Below are 20732 nucleotides of genomic sequence, written 5' to 3'. Positions count from 1 at the left end.
ATAGTTGGTTTTCCAATAGAGCATGACATGGTTTGGTGGTGTCCTCACCCAAATCTCATCTTGAATTGTAGCTCCCACAATTCCTTCATATTGCGGGAGGGATACAGTGGGAGGTAATTTAACCATGGGGGGCGGATCTTTCCCATGCTGTTCTTGTGATAGTGAATAAGTCTTATGAGATCTGATGGTTTTATAAAGGGGATTTCCCCTGCACAAGCTCTCTCTTGCATGCCACCATGTAAGACGTGCCTTTCACCTCCCAGCCACGTGGAACTGTGAGTCCATTAATCCTCTTTTTCTTTACAAATTAGCCAGTCTTGGGTATGTCTTTATCAACAGCATAAAAATGGACTAATACAGAGCGGTTTTTCTGGTGGGGAGGAGGAGTAATTAAAGAGATGAATAGGTTCAGCTACATAATTATATCACATCTCCAAGAGGCAATATGGCTAACTTTGCCAACACTTCTGTCAATCATAATTCCATGCACATAACCAGCACTCCTGTCTCTCCAAAAAGAACAATTTGATATATATTCCAAAATACCAATATCTTGTCATGGGATCCACATAGGCTGAGAGTATCTGAAGTTTCAAATAGGTTTCTTTGAGGAAGTTTATTCCTGGTGTTGCCTAAAATGAGGGTTGTTTAAAATATATAGGTCTTTGGCTTGATCTGTTTATTTTGTGTATGTTGGAGGGGGGATTACTTCTGTTGTTGCTTTATTTTTAAATAAAGAATACTATGGTTATAATAAGACAGGCATTTTTCTAGTTTTAAATGTAGTCCAGCGTCTTACGTGTGGAAGCCATGGCTTCTAAGTTGCTATATATTTCCAAAGAATTAATTTAGGTTTCCCTAGCTGTAAACGTGGGCAGAAATTCAGTTTTAATGAATGCCATTTGGTGGAGGTGGGAGGGAGTGCATGGATAAATACCGCCATTCTCTACTCGGTGACATTTAGTTGAGATGGGACTTGGCCAAAGTCTAGGTAAGATTTAATTTACGACACTGAAAATTAAATCGATGTTTTCCCATCATTCTGAGAATAGATGGCCTGGCCCCTGCTTATCTCTCTGCCTTAAACTTTCTGTCCTCTCTTACTGAACAGGAAGCACCTTGGGCCTCTTGCTGTGCTGTGAACACACAAAACTCACTCCACACTCTGTCTTCAGACTTGTTGGTCTCTCTGCTTAAAACTCGCTTCCTACAATTCCCTGGGTCGTACGCCTTCACTTCAGTCAAGTCTCTGCCCAAAGATCTCTCCAGAAAGCCTTCCCCTGCCCAGCCTACCTAAAACACTATTTTCATCCCCATCTTTCTCAATCCATGTACCACATGTTTATTTTTCATAGTCCTTGTAGATAACTGACGTTGTTTGTTCATTATCTCTTCCCTTCACTAGAATTTGAGCCTTATGGGGCAGAGACTTGGTGTCTTTATTTTAATCACCATGGTATCCTCGACACTCAAAATAATACCGATTATAAAACAGATATTTAAGAAATATTTTGGGTAAGGATGAATGAATGAATGAAGTAAAATCATAGCATGAGAATTCTATCAAAAATTGGATCAATAGATGACAATAAAATAGAAACCTTCTATAATTTTCATTTTTCCTGTCAACTGACAGTCAACTACTATTTTAGCCAATGTGTTTGTTTCTCTATGTGGCAGTTCACCATTAAAAGTCAGAAACCATGGACTCATCAGAAGATATAAAAAAGGGTGAGAAAATGAACCTCCTTTGGAATCACAAATAGGAACTCTTGTGTTGGTACTTTCCTGTGAGTGGTGCAAAGACCACAACAGGAAGCAAAGGGCAGAAGTGCTCTGTCATGAAGCCTAATGCTTTATTTCTAACAGCTTCATCAATGCTAAGGTCACTCCACTGAGCAGGATATCAGGGAAACCATCAGTCCACTGTCATAAGAGCTATGAGATTTGGCTCTTATTGACTCATACATAACAGCTAAGAGATTTTTGCTTTTGGGATTTTGTTTTTGTTTTCTTATATTTTCCTCAAGACAACAGCTAATTTATTTTAGATCAAGTCTTTACAAATCTTCCTAGTAACCCAGACTACCAAACAATGTGCTAAGTTTTACAATCACCCCAGGTCAAACTTTTCTTCTGCAGCTTCCTCACATCACTCAGCCTTTATAGAAAAGAAGAGTGTTAGGGACTTGCCCTGGATCAAGCTTTAACTTAAGGGAATGTGGTGGCTGGTTTGTATTTTATCTTCCACACCATTTAAACGTTCTCCATATTAGCAATGAGGCTGTTTCACTTTACCATTTGTGTGTTCACTGGAGTAGCATTTTTCATTTCCTTCAAGAACTTTTCCTTTGTGTTTACAATGTGACTAACAGTTTGGCATAGGAAGCCTAGCTTTCAGCCTATCTTGGCTTTCAAATGCCTTCCTCACTGAATGTAATCATTTCTAGCTTTTGATTTAAAGTGAGAGATGTGTAATGACTCTCCCTTTCACTCTAACACTGGAGACCATTTCATTTCAATATTGTTATGTCTTAGGAAATAGGGAAGTTAAGAAATGGAGACTGGGAAATGGTTGGCTGGTAGAGTGGTCAGAACACACCCAACATTTATTGATTAAGTTTGCCATCTCATATGGCTACTAAACAATTATAATAGTAACATTGTAACAGTAACACTAGGGATTACTGATTACTAATCACCGTAACAGACATAACAATAATAAAAGTTTGAAATGTGGTAAGAATTACCAAAATGTGACATACAGACACGAAGTGAGCACATACTGTTGGAACAAATGGTCCCCAAAGACTTGCTCGATGCAGGATTGCCACGAACCTTCAATTTGTAAAAAATGCAGTATCTGGGAAGCGCAATAAAGCAAAGTGTGGCTGGGCATGGTGGCTCACTCCTGTAATCTCAGCACTTTCAGAGGTCGAATGGAGTGCATCACCTGAGGCCAGGAGTTCAAGACCAGCCTGGCCAATATGGTGAAACCTTATCTCTACTAAAAATACAAAAATTAGCTGGGCGTGGTGGCACATGCCTGTAATCCCAGCTATTCAGGAAGCTGAGGCAGGAGAATTGCTTGAACTCAGGAGGCCGATGTTGCAGTGAGTGAAGATCGGCCCATTGCACTCCAGCCTGGGTGACAAAGTGAGATCCGTCTCAAAAAAGAAAAAGAAAAGTGCAATAAAATGAGGTGTGCCTGTGTTTACTGAATGCAGTACATTGTGGATATGCTGTGCTGTTGGGGGTCTGGATTTTGTTGTCTTCCTTTTTAGTGTCAAATGTTGTACGTGCACACAATTAACTTACTAGTGGAGAAGTTTTATCTTGTCAAGAATCTTCTTAGGCTTTTCAGGGCTGGCCTAGAGTAACCCTTATTCTGGGGCTAGATTAGTTCTACTCCTAGTGGGTGGCCTTTCTGAGATTTCAACTGAATTCCCCTATTCTGGCTAGTTAGAACTCCAGCATTCCCAAGCAGTGTGCAACTTCTGCTAGCACCCTTTGCATGTGAAGAACAGTATTCAGCTGAAACTGCAAAGGAGCCCTGTACAGATTTCTAGAGATCTTTCTTTGAATAGCTCCCTAATCTCCAGTAGTTTGTCCTTCAATACCCAGTAATCATCTCAGTATCTTTCAATTTCTCTCTCTGTTTTCTCCACCTGCCAAGATCACTGTGATCTATTTGGGCTCTGCACTCCCTTGTCATGTGCACAAAGTACCCCAAGCAGCCATCTGGGGTGAATTTGGAGCTCACTGCATGAATTTGTTTATGCATATCAGTCCAATTTATAGTTAGTTTGCAGTAGGAGGATAAATGTGTTACCTGTTACTCTGTGATGGTCCCATTAGATAATTTTTGTATTTCTACTTCTTTGACCCAAAACATTCCTCCTCCCTATAATTTTCAGTCATTTCTGTTGGTGCTACCTACTGGAGCTTCACACCATGGTTATTATACTACTTTGAACATACTACTGCACTGGTACAAAGAATTCTGGTTGCATTCACTAACTCAAGGACTTTGACCCTGTAATAACCTCCTTTTTATCTTGCCACATATTTTTTTCCCCTCTACTGGCTCATTCTCATAAGCATATAAGCATGCTGTAAAGTATCCAGTCTTAAAAATAACTCCTGCCCTTGCCCCATGTCCATTTCCAACTTTGTCCCCATTTTACTGCCTCCTGTGATGGCAAAATTCCTAAAAATATAAAAATATTTGTGTTTTCTGAGTTCCTGCACATTGGCCTTCTTTCTTTTCTGAAGCTCCTCTAATCAGGCCCTTGCTGCAATGACACCAGGTCATAAACAATAGCCATCAAGGTCATAAACAATAGCCATCAAGGTCATAAACAATATCCATCTTCCTAAACTAGTGACCAACTCTTGGTTTTCCTCTTTGTCTACTTTCAGCAGGATTCAATACTGTTTAATATCCTCTTTCTCAATTTAGTTCCGATTTTGCTTCCAGAGTGTCACAGTCCACTAGATTTTCTCCTCCTTTACAAGCTGCTCCTTTTCCCTCTTCGTCTCTTCTGCTGATTCTTCCTCCTCTTATTCCAGGGCCTTAAATGTTGGAGTGCTCTAGTGACTGCTAGGACAGGTGCTTCTTCCATATCATTGACCATCATTCCCCTTGTCAAAACCATTCTTCATCATTTCTTCTCTGCTTCTGCTAAAGACACTTTCGTTCACCTTGTTATTAGGCAAAGCATGATTCCACTAAAGGTTCTTTTTTATCTCATTTGCAACATTCACTCCACAAGCATGTTTTGTTTGCTTTACCACCAAAATAGATTGTGAATTCCACTGCTTCTCATAACCTTAACATTACCATCTTCATCCAAGGCATTTTTATCTTGCCTGAAAGTCTGAAATAGCCTGTTAACTACTCTCCTTGCTTTCTAGCCCAGTCCATTCTTCAGACAGCTACTAGTGATAACTAAAAAGATAAATCAGGCCAGGGTGCTGCGGTGGTTACAGTCAACAGTGCCAAATCTTTAATCTAGAAAAAAAAATCCACACTTCTAAAATGGCTGCATGTTCTAATGACTCAGGGGGCTGGGACTGATACTTGGCTACATATTAGAATAAACTTGTGGATTTTACAAATTGTTGATGCCTGGGTTCCACCTCCAAAGATGGTTCTTTAATTGGTGGGAGCTTCATCCTGAACATCAGGGCCTTTTTAGAGCTTCTTATGCAATCTGAATGTACAAGAAAGTTTCAGAATCACTAACTAGTGATTTTTGGGGAAAAAAGAACAATTCCCCAGAGATCTGGAAGATGGATTTACCCCTAAAGATTATGATTTAATTGGTGTAGTTTGGGACCAAAAAATGCACATCAGTGTTTTCTTAAATCTCCCAGGAAATTCTACAGAACTGTCTGGATTGAGAACCACAGTCCCACACCACCTTGTCCCTGTCTGTTTCTCCAGTCACACTGACCTGTTTGTGAAGCACATTTTCTTCCTCTAGGCTGCATTATCTCACTGGTGATTTAATATTAATTTAACTAAATCTTATTTAACATATTTGAAGAACAACCACATGGAGACATTAATCATGTCATGATCAGCTACATTATCCCAAATAGCTAGGCTCAGTTTCAGCTCATCTGACCTTTGTCTTGGTTAAAAACTTCTGGTTGCCTTTTCTGCAAGGGCAAGTGGTACAAAAAGCATCCCTGCACATTTTTATCTGACATTTCAGATTCCTGACCTGGATCCTTCAGAGCAGATTACATAGAAAGTAGGCTGATGTACTATTTTGCCCTTCACAAACCCAAGAGTCAACTCTGCTTATAAGAAAACACTTGGGAAACAGATACTACCTTGGCTCCCTTTTTTTATTTATCTTTCAAATTTTGGGAAAAAATCAAGTATCCTAATTCTTCCACTCCAAAGAGCAAGGTGGAAATGAGAAAAATGTCATGAGGATGTTAAGTTTGTGTCTAATTGAATATATATTTTCTAAATTACTCACCTGGGGCATTTTTTTTTTCCGGAAATACAAAGTTAGCTTCTTCCTATGACTTCTAAGTCTGTGTCACTTCCTTTTGCTGGCAAGTAGATAAAAAGTGTATTTCTCCCCAGTCGGAAAGGCAGAAGAGTTATCAAGGGGACAAGGATTAAGGACTGAGGAAGGACATGAGAATCTCCTGTTCAAGAAAGAGCTATCTCCACTCTCTGGAAAATTACAGAAATCCTCCCGCTCCTAACAACTACTCTGAGACCACAATTTGGGGAATTTTAAAATGCAAATAATCATTGTTAATATAAATCTTTAACTTCATACAGTTACTTTTGCAATATTGTAATGGTAGATTAATGTATAGTACTCTTGGAGAATCTTAAAAATCACAGAATGTCTGTGTTTGATACACATTAGAGAACACTAGCAGCTTATTTCATAGATGAAGAGTGTGAGCCTTAATGGGAATTTGGTGACTTGAATAGAAGTTCAAAATAAGACTGATGTTTACAGTTTAGATGTAATGAGATTACTGCCAATGTTTTCTGAATGTTAGCCTATGCTATTTTAATTCTTTTGAATAAATATGACCATACTCTGCTTAATTTTAAAATGTTGCAATGGCTTTCCAAAATAATGATATATTTAATGCTAAATAGAATAGATGGGCAAAGAAAACCACATTTCTAAAACTCAAACAAACATTATGAAAAGCTATTTTATGGCTCTTTGGAAAAACTTTGATATATAGCTTTGACACATATTTTTAAAAAGCCATTTATTGAAATAAGAAATATTATTAAAATATGATATGAATACAATAAAGCAAAAGCTCATCAACGTTAGTCCTCAAAACTCATTGGGTTAGCATACGGAAGCCTTAGTTCATGAGTTAAACCTTATGGCTCCCACCTTCTTAGCTATTAATTATTTAAAACATATTTTAAGTAAATAAAGCCTTATCTTGGAGTTTAGGGGAATTCATGGCTGTGTTCCAGAGTTGTATTTTTTTACTGAAACAAGACTGAATTTCAAAGTTCTAGTTATTTTCACAATATTTCAAGCCACATCATCCTAAACCATTGTTAAATCAACTCTATGGATGCCACGTGGCTCACGTTCCTCTGCTTACCTCTCACAATCAACTGGCTTTGGTGTTCCACGGCGGCGGCCTCATTCCGGGCGATGCAGGTGTAATTCCCATTGTGCATCAGGGAGAGATTGGAAATCCTCAAGGAGCTTGTGAAGTCAATATTGTCAATGGTCACCCCAAGGCTCCCAGGGATTGGCCGGCCATCCTTCTGCCAAGTGATGGTGATGGGTAAGTCCCCTGAGACCACGACACACGGGATGAAGACCCGCTGCCCAATGGAGAATCTTGGAAACTCAAAGGGTTGTATGAAAGGTGGAACTGCAAGAAAAAAGAAAGTAACAGAGGGAAGATAATAACCAACCATGCTTATTCTACACTTCTTTTCCTTTAACCCTGTACATGGCACTGAAGGAGTAGTACAGACAATCATAGATACAGCATAGAAATACAGGAAGTGTAGCCAATTTGAAATTATGCTTCTATTATTTGAATTTTCTCATCATTTTAAATAAAAAGCGTCGTTCAATTTGTACTTCAGCAAGTTACTTAACCTAATTTTGTTCAACAGACTTTTTTAAATTTAATAATTATTTTTGAATGAAAATATTTCAGACTATATTCTGTAGTGTAAATAGTGCGAAAGGGGGATTTAGGTTTGCCTTTCCTTCAAAGCCTTTTAAAATGATGTATACAAGAGGAGGTTTCTTTCCTGCTTTGTGACTATGACGCTGCAATTACTGTTGCCCCTTCTAATTGTTTCCTGCCTTGTAAATAGGAATATTCTAAACCCACTGAAGAAGCAGAGATTCCAATTTTGGCTGGATGTGGTGGCTCACACCTGTAATCCCAGCACTTTGGGAGGCCGAGGCAGGAGGAACACTTGAGGCTAGGAGTTCAAGACCAGCCTGGGTAACATAACGGGACCCCCATCTCTACAAAATTTTTTAAAAAAATTAGCCATCTGTGGTGGTGTGCACCTCTAGTCCTAGCTACTGAGGAGGCCAAGGCATGAGGATCCCTCGAGCCCAGGAGTTCGAGGCTGCAGTAAGCTATGAGGGCACCACTGCACTCCAGCCTGGGTGACTCCAGCCTGTCTCTAAAAAACTGAAAAATAAAAAATAAAAGTAAAATAAATATTCCAATTTTATCGTTAAAGTTCTTTTTTATGTCCAACTAATAACAACCATTAACTATAAATTCTTATTTCATATTAGAAAAACTACATCTTTACCTTGCGTCTCTTAGTTTTTCACACTTTATGTGTGAAACTTTTAATTATGAACTGGTCCATGGCAGGTTATTTGAGTTGATATGTTGCTAAGGAGGTCAGGTTATAGTCTTCAGCCTGGCCTACCACGGACACTGCAGGCAAACTCAGCCTGGAAAGCTCTTTCCTGATTCAGTTTTGCTGAGTGACGCCTATTTGTCCATCTTGCCTCAGGAACTCTCTTCCTCGGTGCCCTCCTAGATGATGTCATAGGGTATTAGCATTCTGAAATACTTAAAATGGAGTCAGATGAACCACATTTGAACCCTATCTGTTACTTGTTAGTTACAGATCATGAGCAAAGTAACATGCTCTTTCATCAGCCTAAAAGATTAGTTATTTATTGCCTTACTTTGCAAATGGGAAGAGTGATACTCAAAGATGTTACGTTGCCCTTTCGATTTCAGAACTAGTTAACTGTTATCGGAGGGCTTAAATCATGTCAATATGGCTAATATCAGAGGCTGTAATGTAAGCCTTTTTTTGTGTTTTTGCATACATTCTTTGAAAGAAAAAGGTTTATTTGTATGCAGGGGCATGGAAATGACTAAGAGTACAAACTAAGATGATTAATCATGTGATAATCTAATATAAACCAATTATTATACTAGGAGTTTTTGCTAATGAAGTTGTTAAAGGTGTCTGCAGTTTATTCAACAATTGTAAGTCCATTTCTACTATCAGCTTGAGGAAGAGGTAAGGGATCTGGCTGATAAATTTTAATAGAAAACCATTCACTTATTTGTTCATTCAATCAAGTCATGTTTATTGAGCACCTGGGATGTGTGTGGCAGCAGTGAATGTGCTGGGCACACAGCAATGAGCATAACCCATCAGCCTCTGCCAGTGGAGCTTCCATACATAGCCATAGGCAGCAGACAGCAAGGAAATGCAGCCATGGCGCTTCTCTTATTTTGTATTATCACTATGACTGCTGTCTGCTTTCAAAAGCAGTTGGGAGTTAGAACTCAAAATTTCAAATACAGCCAGAGGTAGAAGAACTAGGTGGCTCAAGTTAGGTCTTACTAGGGGAATTAATTTTTTTAAATGGCCAAAGGTACCAACAAGCATATTCAACATCAATCCTGCTGTGGATTCTCAATGTAAAGTTAGAGCTTTGGGATTGAAAAGGGCTGATCTGATGCTAAGAGAAAAGGTCTCAGGATGAGGTTCTATCCAGTGCTGGAGGAGAGAATCAGGTCAGATTAAGGTGTGAATGTTCTCAGTTGGAATGTGTTGGAGAAAATGTCATGTTGTACCAAAGGTGCTTGTATTTCTTTAAATCTTGCCCCCAAGTGGCATAAATGTTCACTACACATGTAAATATTATTAATACTAAATTGCCATACTTTATTAAAGAAAATAATGACATTTCCTCCCCTTTGATTTCTTGGACACAAAAACCTTGTTGTCAGCATATTCAGACAAACCTTGGCTTGGTGCTTGCCATCTGAATAATAGACAATTTTTCTAAGATAAAACTTTGGAGCCAGACTAGTTTGGTTTAAGATCGGCTACGCTGCTTACTATAGTTACTGAACCCTCTCAGGGTCTCAGCTTCCTTATTTATGAAATAGAGTGCTGCCTTGAGTTCTGAATGAATTAACACAGTAATTCATAAACTTGGTCATACATCTGAATCAGTTTCTTAGCATTTGTTCTATTTCACAAGGCTTTAAGATGAGGAAAAAACAGGTAAGTTGAAAGGTTATTGGTCTAATTTTCTCTATCAGTCACAACAGGGAGAAGGAATACATAAGGATTTACTTTCTCCAATCAAGAAAGAAAGGTATGACGTAGCATATTTTTAAATCTAGTTATTTAATAAGAAAGCCAGGCATGGTGGCTCATGCCTGCAATCCCAGCACTTTGGGAGGCTCAGGCGGGCAAATTACCTGAGGTCAGGAGTTCATGAGCAGCCTGGCCAACACGGCAAAACTTTGTCTGTACTAAAAATACAAAAAAATTAGCTGGGCATGGTGGTGCGCACCTGTAGTCCCAGCTGCTAGGGAGGCGAGGCAGGAGAATTGCTTGAACCCGGGAGGCAGAGGTTGCAGTGAGCCGAGGTCATGTCACTGCACTCCAGCATGGGAGATAGAGGGAAACCCTGTCTCAAAAAATAAATAAATAAAAAAGGAAAACACGATACAGTGTAGGTTGTAAATAGTTGTAAAGTAGTAGAATGTCCCTTTAGAACGTAAGAGAGTTATAGAATACAGGAAATGTATGTGCATACAATTTTTCAAGAACAGAAGTAACAGGTAGCTATAGAAGAATCAGCATTAAAACCAAAACGAAAACCAAAACCCTATGCTTTCTATATTCAAAATATTTGTAATTCATCAATTTATGGTATTTAAGGAATATTTTTATCATTACTTTAGTACAAAGCAACGGGGCTGAAAATCAGGAAGTACACTTCCACAGCACTGCAAAACCAGTGTCAGAAAGCTAATGCACTAAATCTCATACACATTATTCCAAGGATAATCCTTTGCTTTGAACATCTTATTTTAAATCATTACAACACTCTCAGTTATCTCATATCTTGGCCTAAATCAGATTCTAGGAGTTCAGGCATATTGAAGAGGGCTTAGTAAGAAGCCACAATTGGCAAGCAAAAGGAGGAGAGTGAGAAGCTAAAAGTAAATTATAAAGAACAGACACAAAAATGCAACACACACTGTAGCTGGATGACATTTTGTTTGGAAGCGCATTGCCCTTAGTAGTCAGCTTTTTTGTAACTAATATAAAATTGTAATAATTAATATTCCAAATTATAAGTCATGGTTAACATATTAAATAAAAAAGATACATTTAAAATATTTTAAAATATATCTACAAAAAAAAAAGTCCTTTCCAAAAGGTTTAAAATAAAAATCAAAGAAAAGTTTAGAGGGAAAAGTCCTTTTCCCAGAAGAATGTCAAAATTAGGTTTGCTATGTGTTGTTCTGCTTGCCACATTATGTAAGGACACATTAAGTCAATATGCACATTACATCATTGTTAATGTAAATTAAATCACAAGACCTATTTGTCAATCATGTTAATTCTTTCTTCACTGCTTAAGTTGCCTTGCTTGCATCAGCTGTGAGTTGCAAGTCTGCTGCATACAAATGCAAACAATTTTTAAAGCATCTGAAGTCTTATATTTTACATTCTTAAGACATAAAATCGATGGCACAAAGTAACCCCAGTGATTAGAAAACTTTTGTCATGATTTTGGGAAAGCTGAACCTCCTATTTGAGACACACTGATTACTGGATTAACGATATTGCCTAAATAAGGTAAATTATCTGAATCTTCTTGATGGTGAAAGCTTATATATCATAGGAGCAGAAATCCTGAATATGACATGCACCGCTTTTGACATACCCTTTTTACAAGAAGTATGTAAATATCTGATAAAGGTCATTTATTACCAGGCTTGTGTATTTCACTCTAACATAACGGCGGGGGTCCTTTTTCTAGGCAGCTCAGATCATTGAATACTGTCAACTGTCAATTTTGACTCTTATTCTATCTAAACCCTTAACAAGAATATCAGATCAGACTAATATATTTCTGTGTCTTGTCTCTTAAAATTAATTGTATATTCTTTTTCATGGGGGAAAATATTTTGATTTCTCCTAGAGAAGAGGAATATACTATATTGATAAAATCATGGGTGGGGCGCTCATCAATTTTGGGTGATAAGCAGTGTTATCTTCATCCAGTTTCTTTAACTCTGTGATTCTATCTCTTCATGTGTAACAAGGTGATCATGAAACGCAGTTCATTACCAGCTTGCATTGAACTGGACAGTAAGTAGCTTTTCTGCACGGCCATAGGGCTATTCACTGTACATTTCAGTGCAAGCTGTGACTCCAAAACGACGAGGCTGTGAGCAGGCGGGATTTTCTAGTCCAGGATATGCCTTCATGATCTCCTCACCCATAAGACTGGTTATTTGGTCCATTCCGATACTTTATATCATTCAGCTTTCCTAAATTTTAGATTACCCACCCAGTCTGATATAGTTCTCCACAATGTACACACAACACAAGTAAACGGTTCCTCTACTCACTCTTGTTCAAAACTCTTGTATGGAATTTATCACATTTATGACTCAAGTGAGTATAGTGATTTGTGGACACACCCATTTCCTTAAATAGAGCGACCCAGGAGGGCAGGAGATGTATCAAGTTTATCATTTTTATTTCCCACAACTAGTGGGATAAATAGTGCCTTGTTCTTCCTTTTATTTCTTTTCTTCTCTTTTCTTTTTTTAAACGAAGTTTTCACTCTTCCTGCCTAGGCGGGAGTGCAGTGGCATGATCTCACCTCACTGCAATCTCTGCCTCCCAGGTTCAAGTGATTCTCCTGCCTCAGCCTCCCAAGTAGCTGGGATTACAGGCACATGCCACCATGCTCAGCTAATTTTTTTTTGTATTTTTAGTAGAGACAGGGTTTCACCATGTTGGCCAGGCTAGTCTCGAACTCCTGACCTCAGGTGATCCACCTGCCTTGGCCTCCCAAAGTGCTGGGATTATAGGTGTGAGCCACCGAGCCCGGCCGCCTTGTTCATTTTGATTGAATAATGTTTTTTAGGAAAAAAACTTTCAGAGGTGATGATGAACGTATGTTTACACTCTGAACTTTAGACAATCCTGAAGTCATTAAGAATGACTTAGAAAAGAGGATTGGGCAGACACATCCAGGAATTAACAATGATGACATGGCAGGAACAAGAGAGAAGCTCCTCTTCATAGTCTTATTAGCCTAGGGGGCAAGGACTTCTTCTTCTTCTTTTTTAATACTTTAAGTTCTAGGGTACATGTGCACAACGTGCAGGCTTCTAACTACTGCACCAACTCTCCCTTCTGCCGGCAGGGCCAGCTGGAGTCATTATCTGGCCTCGTTTATTTAGGTATGGTCCTTGTGCCAACTCTGAATTGCTATGGGAGTTGGTTTCCCTGAGATCAGTGACTTCCAACCAGTAGCAGCCAGAGATGCACCTAGCTCACCATGACTTAGACTGCTGGTCCTGTGACCTGCACCTGTTTTAGCAGGAAGGGCAGGAGGCCAAGATGCAGAGACATATGATGAGCGTGTAATAAGATATTGCTGGAGCCGGTGGGTGCTAAAAGAAACCAGAGGCTGCATGGGTCACATCAACTTACATTCCACTAGTTTCCCTTAGCCTCTCACTCCAAGCTCCCCGGGGGGTTCAATATGAGCTGATACTAACTGACATTGACGTAGGCAAAAAAGGCAAGAGTGAGCCAGCAGGGAATTCTTTGGCCCTGACTTCTGGGTGGGAAGGACAGGGAAGGACAAGGCATTGTCCTTGCAGTGTGGTGGAGATGACTTTTAGGATCTATCTTTAAGATTTCCTTAAAGAACTGTGTCTTGGGCATATTTATAACAGCCCAAATCATAAAAAACTTTAAAAAATGTTTCAGGTATATATTTTTCTCTAGACATAGATTTGAAATACCGCATTTGAATTTCTGTGGATCAATGAAGTAGGAGTTTTGGGTGTATTTTGATACATTTACATCTTTTGAATTATTTAAGGAGTACTGAAATGAGAAGTATACTCATTTAGGGGAGGAGTTATAAGTAAAACCAGTAGACCAAAGTTTGCTCTGGCCACATTCTCCATTTTAAGAAAACATGTTCCCCATGGACAGAAAAAAATAGCTGGACCCAATCATCCACGTCTTCCTTATTTTCAGAAAGTGTAGGGTCACTGAACCTGCTGTGACTTGGAGAAAACAAACAAGAAAGGCTAAATAATGTTCATGCGTGTGTATATGTCACATTTTCTTTATCCATTCATCTACCAGTGGAAACTTAGGGTGTTTCCATGTCTTGGCTGTTGTGAATAGTGCTGCAGTGAATGTGGGAGTGCAGGTACCCCCTGAACATACTGATTTTATTTCCTTTGGATATATACCCACTAGTGGAATTACTGGATCATATGATTTTTTTTTAGGAAACTTCCTATTGTTTCTCATCATGGCTATACCAATTTACATTCCCACCAACAGTGTACAGGGTTCCATTTTCTCCATACAGCCTTGCCAACACTTGTTATCTTTTGACTTTTTGACCACATAGCCATACTAAGAACTAAATCATGCAGGCCAAGTTTCACAATTCTCACTCAGGGTGGGCACCAAGAGATTAAAGGTGGTAACAATACCCCATGGAATATTTTGCAGCCATAGAAAGGAATGAGATCATGCCTTGCAGGGACATGGATGGAGCTGGAAGCCATTATCCTCCACAAACTAATGCAGGAAGAGGAAACCAAACACTGCATTTTCTCACTTATAAGCGGGAGCTGAACAATGAGAACACATGGACACAGGGAGAGGAAGAACACACAATGGGGCCTGCCTGTGAAAGCATGGGTAGGGGGAGGGAGAGTATCAGGAAAAATAGCTAATGCATGCTGGGCTTAATACCCAGGTGACGAATGAAATGAAATCACCTTAATACATAGGTGATGGGTTGACAGGTGCAGCATACCACCACGGCACACATTTACCTATGCAACAAACTTGTACACCGTGCACATGTATCTTGGAACTGAGAATTAAATGAAATAAAATAGAAGAACATTATGTCTGCTATAGTTACTGCTGTGATGAAAATCTTTCCTCATATTATATTGTAATTTTTAACAATGGATTGAATTATTTTATTTCCTGGTATTATTTCATAATGCATATGGTTCTTCCCATGTAGAATTATTCTTTATTTTACACAATAAAGATTCTAATATGGAAAATGCAGTATTAGTTTTGTTCAATTATTAGAACTACATATTTTTATAGTAAATGTGATTTGAAATTATTTCTAAGTTAATTAAATGGGCAAGTAATATATTCTCTAAAATAATCAATTTTGTCACTGTGTTAGTCTGTTTTCACGCTGTGGATAAAGACATACCCAAGACTGGGCCATTTACAAAAGAAAGAGTTTAATTGGACTTACAGTTCCACATGGCTTGGGGAGCCTCACAATCATGGTGGGAAGCAAGGAGAAGCAAGTCCCATCTTACATGGATGGCAGCAGGCAAAGAGGGAATGATAGAGACGCAAAAGCAGAATCCCCCGATAAAACAATCAGATCTCATAAGACTTACTCACTACCATGAGAACAGTATAGGGGAAACTGCCCCCATGATTCAATTATCTCCGACCAGGTCCCTCTCACAACACGTGGGAATTATGGAAGTAAAATTCAAGATGAGATTTGGGTGAAGACACAGCCAAACCCTATCAGTCACCATCTCTGTTCGTTTATGTGTATTTACTTTAAATGTCTAAAACATAGACAAGTACCCTATAAGAGTTTATGAGAATTCATAGACCCCATGGCAAAAGTTAATGAGGGTGGATATCACATTCACTTGAAGAATCATACCACACATGACAAAATTGGATTATGAAATTGAAAACCGTAAATAAATAGTTCAACAATTCAGATGGAAAGGAATGTCTCTTACTAAACATACACTAATGGAACAATTGTTCCTCAGTGTCCTGACCTGGCCTTGTTCTTCCTTCTCTCTCCCTGATGGTCTCAGCACCTCCTTGGCCCCAGCTGTCAGCTCAATGCCATTGACTCCTCATCTAAGTTTTCAAACAAAAACTTCTTCTCAAGATTCATGCCTGCTTGTTCAATAGTATGCCCATATCTTCATCTTGATGTCTCAGAAGCATCTCAAATCCCAAACCACACATAGCAAGTTTCCCTTTAAGCTTCTTCAATTCTCTGTTCTTAGCAGTGATAGCAAAATCTTCTGGTTGCAAGAAGCTTCGAATAATAAGTGTTCCTAGTTGTGCGTTTCTTTTCGTGTCCAGCTGCTAAGAGTGGGCTGCTATGTATTGTCTACTCCAATTCTCAACATGTCTTGTGTGTGGTTTCTCTTTTTCCAAACACAGTACTATCACCTTTTTAATTACAACTCTCAATTGTGTCCTAACTGGTCATTCTTTTTTTCTTTTTTTAATCTTTCTACATTGTGATATATCTTACACACCCCAACCAGATTAATGTTTCTAAAACATTGCTGCGAGCATTTCCCTCTGCTCCGCCACCTTTAGGATCCAGTAGGATGTGCTAACTCTCCAAGGCCTGGTCCTCTCTGTGCAGATGCAGACCTTCGCTTACTGGGAGTATCCTTTGTGTCAGCCATATGGGCTCTTTCATGTGAGCAGCTGCACCTGACTCATCTCTGTCCCCATGCCCTGTCTGAGCCCCATTCTCACTCCGATCATCTTATAATGGCAAAACTACACTAAATTGTTCCCTGTGTTTGGAAACCGCTTCAGGCTCTTGACCCTTTTGAGATTCAACTCAGCCTTTCTTGGACATTTTTTTTGGCTCCTTAAGACTTCTCAGCCTACCCTATGCCCAGAATTGGCTAAATGTCCACTTCCTCTGCTCCGAAAACACATACTGCATAATCTCTGATGGTATTGTGTTGATGTCCGCATTTCTCTTCTTTGTCTCCCTGCTGTTCTCCTGCGCCAGGTGTCATGGCTGCTGCTTCGAACTCTCTGCTGCCCCTCACCCAGGACATTTGCTGCTTCCCGCCATGTGTTGCCATCATTTGTCTGTGGGGTCTCCCACAGACCCCAATACCTTGCTGGCAGTGACCATCCTATTATTACTTGATCTTATTAACAGCAGATGCACAAGTATTACCTGAACAAATTTTAAAAACATCTTAGGACTCACAAAACTAAAGAGATTTTTTGAGGTGAAATTTGTTCTGATGACAAAGGTCCAGTTGAGCTATGAACTACACCACAATACACTATGACATACTGTAACATTTCTCATTTCTAATTTGAAATATTAGACTCATGTCATTATAGAAAGTGGGAGCAATTTTTTTTTTTTTTTGGAGACAGAATTGGTTCAAGCAATTCTCTTGCCTTGGACTCCTGAGTAGCTGGGACTACAGGTGCCCGCCACCACACCTGGCTAAGTTTTGTATTTTTGGTAGAGACAAGATTTCACCATGTTGGCCAGGCTGGTCTCAAACTCCTAACCTTAGTTGATCCACCCACCTCGGCCTCCCAAAGTGCTGGGATTACAGGCGTGAGCTACCGTACCCAGCCAGTGGGAGCAATTTAATGAAAAAAAGTATTTGGGAAAAGGTGTTTAAGATGCACATCTATAGCCATTTGACATCTACGTAAGTGGGAGGAGTTGCACTGACCAGATTGCTTTCAAGAAAGGACATGTTACCACCAATTCAGGGGGTGATGTCATTTGGAAGTTATTGGCCACCTCAGAGATTGTCTCAGCTGCAGAGGCCCACTTCACCCAAGGACAGGCTCTTTTTGGAGTGTCCTCAATCCAGTGACTGATTGAGGAGCAATTCTGCCCAAACTCAGGACAATCCTGAAGGACTGTTCTTGCTCCAGAGTTCACTGTCATTCGCCTGCATCCCAGCTCACTCTTTCTTGACCCAGTCCTTCTTCCTGTCCTTCCCTCCTTGGGTATTGGTCATAAGGTACTCCCTGATAAACATCCTGCACACTAGCATCTATCTCAGAGTCGGCTTCTTGAAGAACCCAACCACAACTGTTTGTTTCATCTACAGCAAAAATGCATGCACCATTAATGACAAAATCAGGTCTGTGTGTGACACTGCCTCCATATACTTCAATCATCCATTCATATTACTTTAACTCATCTGAGACTGTGACTAGAACAGAATTAGTGCTGAGTTCTCTTTCAATTATACCCCTCTATACATGATGAACAATATCTTGTTATTTTCCCTCAGAGAAAGCAAAAGATAGAAGAATAAAAAAGAAGCAAGGGAAAAAGTTAAAAAGATTAATTTTAAAATAGTTGCTCGCGAACTTAAAAACATAAGCTGTGTTTGTTTGGTTGTTTTTGCTCATTCAGCTGGCCCAAGTTCAGCTAGTGTTCTGAGCAAAAATTCAGTTGTTATCTCTAATATTTGGAATATATCGGGGATAAGAGTAGCTAACTTTTCTACAATGATTTTAACAAAATAGTTCTTCTACAGGATGCTTATTTTAGACTGCTAGATTGTGAAAAGAGGTAAAGAGTCATAAATATAACAACATAAAGAGTAAGGGGGCTGGGTGCAGTGGCTCACGCCTATAATCCCAGCACTTTGGGAGGCTGAGGTGGGAGGATCGCCTGAGGTCAGGAGTTTGAGACCAGCCTGGCCAACACAGCGAAACCCCATCTCTGCTAAAAATACAAAAATTAGCTGGGCATGGTGGCTCACCCCTGTAATCCCAGTTACTTGGGAGGCTGAGGTGGGAGAATTGCTTGAACCCAGGAAGCAGAGGTTGCAGTGAGCTGAGATTATGCCATTACATTCCAGCCTGGGCAACAACAGCAAAACTCTGTCTTAAAAAAAATAAATAAAAAGGAGAGAGAGAGAGAGAAGGAAATAAAAGGAAGGCAAATAACTTTTTTCCTAAAAATTGTTTAAAATTATTAAGTAAGTCCAAGTGAGAAAAAAGAAAAAAACCAAAATGTGTTAGGAACAAGAAAAAGACATCCCAAGGCATAAAGTAGCATTATAATGAAGACAAACACAAAAGATGCAAGTTGGATACCAAAAAGGCAAAAATAAACTACTTGAAATTTGGGGGTGTAAAAGAGTAAAACAAGCTGTGAGAAGCATGGCAGTGTCTCCTTCCAAAGGACTTTCTAGAAAAATGGATGCCCTGCAATATTGTCAACCAGATACCTGAAGGGGAATGTGGTGGAAAGAACTGGATAATTTCTTGGGGTCATTTTAGTCTTCAGTCATATGAAATGTCTCTTTAAACTTATTTTTATGGAGTGTATTGTAAAGTCATAATCATATTATGTTGAGATGGTTTCTTTAAAAGATTAAAATGACAAAGAACTTAAAAACTCATGACAATTTCTATACGTAAACAACTGGAGTCACCATGGTCCAAGGAGGATGATAGGTTATGTTTCCCCTGGTTGAGAGCAATAATAGCTTCATACAGGAGACTGTAATAAAACTGTGTTACTTTTCTGCATCTTTCATATGAAAAGAAAAGCCATTTGAATCATCATGGCATCAAGGAAATGAAACATATCTCATGTTTTACTTATTCAGTTAGAGGAAAGTATCATCTAGATGAGGTGCAATTATTTCATTTTTGTTTATATGGACTTTTGATGGAAGTAAAGCCATGTGACCCCAACCAGAGGTGATGACAACCAGGCTTAACAACAGAGGTAAACAAGATTCATAAAATCACTGGTATTCATTTTAAAACTTAGTTTATTTTTCCAATAGTTTCTTTATGAGGATTGTTAGTAATAGCAGATTATTTACTTGAGAAGTATTTTTCATGACTTTGGCTTAGAAAAGGTCATTGCTCTTGAGAAGATTGGTTATTAATAATAACTGACTTGAACAGGCTGCATTTTTTTTAGTAAAGTGCGGAAATATGTTACAGTGAGACAAGGGTATAAAAAGGTAGTTAATACATTTCACAGAATGAAGACTGCCTCTGACAACACCATCATGGTATCTTGGTAGATGGAGAGAAGAAGAAAACATGGGTCACTTAATAAATATTGAGATAACTGACTCAATATAGATAGAAAATAAATTGGACCCCACCTTAATTATATCTGTGAACCTCAGTGGGGGTTGAGGGCCTAAATGCAAACAGTAAAAATATAGACATAAAACAAATACAGAAAAAAATAGGAACGCATCTTCATGAGCTCGTAAATTTCTTAAACAAGGTCCAAATGAAGACAAGGGCAAAGTTAGGAGACAAGAACACACAATGGGTCTTTTCAGTAAATGGTGTTGGGAAAACTAGATATCCACAAGCAGAAAAATGGAATTAGGTCATTATCTCTAATTTATGGTGTCTCTAATGCCATATACACAATTAAACTCAAACTGGATTAAAGACTTAATGGAAGGGCCTAAACTATGAAATTAGTAGGAGAAAACATAGGAGAAAATCTCCCTAACATTGCTTTAGGCAATGACTTTTGGTTATTACCCCAAAAGCATGGACAACAAATACAAAAATAGAACAATGGGATTACATCAAACTAAAAAAAACTTCTGCACGGCAAAGGAAATCAATCACCAGAGTGAATGAAGTGACAACCTATATATAGAAGGAGAGAATATATTTGCAAACCATACATCCGATAAAAGGTTACTATCCAAAATATATGAAGGATTCAAACAATGCAATAGCAAGAAAACAATCTGATTTGAAAATAGGCAAATTCAATGAAGCTATTAAAAAATGGGCAATGAACCTGAATAAACATTTCTCAAAAGAAGACGTACAAATGGCTAACAGGTATATAAAAAAATGCTCAACATCACTAGTTATC

The 20732-nt window shown here is 38.8% G+C and overlaps 1 protein-coding gene across 2 annotated transcripts in view; it reads right to left on the bottom strand.

Moving 5' to 3' along the window:
* Nucleotides 1-20732, bottom strand: part of DSCAM (DS cell adhesion molecule) — an 861731-nt gene that overhangs the window by 276160 nt on the left and 564839 nt on the right. For both annotated transcript variants that reach the window (XM_050784546.1, XM_050784547.1), the window contains one exon: nucleotides 7117-7395. In XM_050784546.1, the coding sequence (XP_050640503.1) occupies nucleotides 7117-7395 (279 nt within the window). The remainder of the gene's footprint in view (nucleotides 1-7116; nucleotides 7396-20732) is intronic.

This window comes from Macaca thibetana, chromosome 3, assembly GCF_024542745.1.
Source record: "Macaca thibetana thibetana isolate TM-01 chromosome 3, ASM2454274v1, whole genome shotgun sequence".
Lineage (NCBI taxonomy): Eukaryota > Metazoa > Chordata > Mammalia > Primates > Cercopithecidae > Macaca > Macaca thibetana.
Note: the sequence above shows the minus strand (reverse complement) of the source record. Positions and strands in the feature narration are given on the sequence as shown.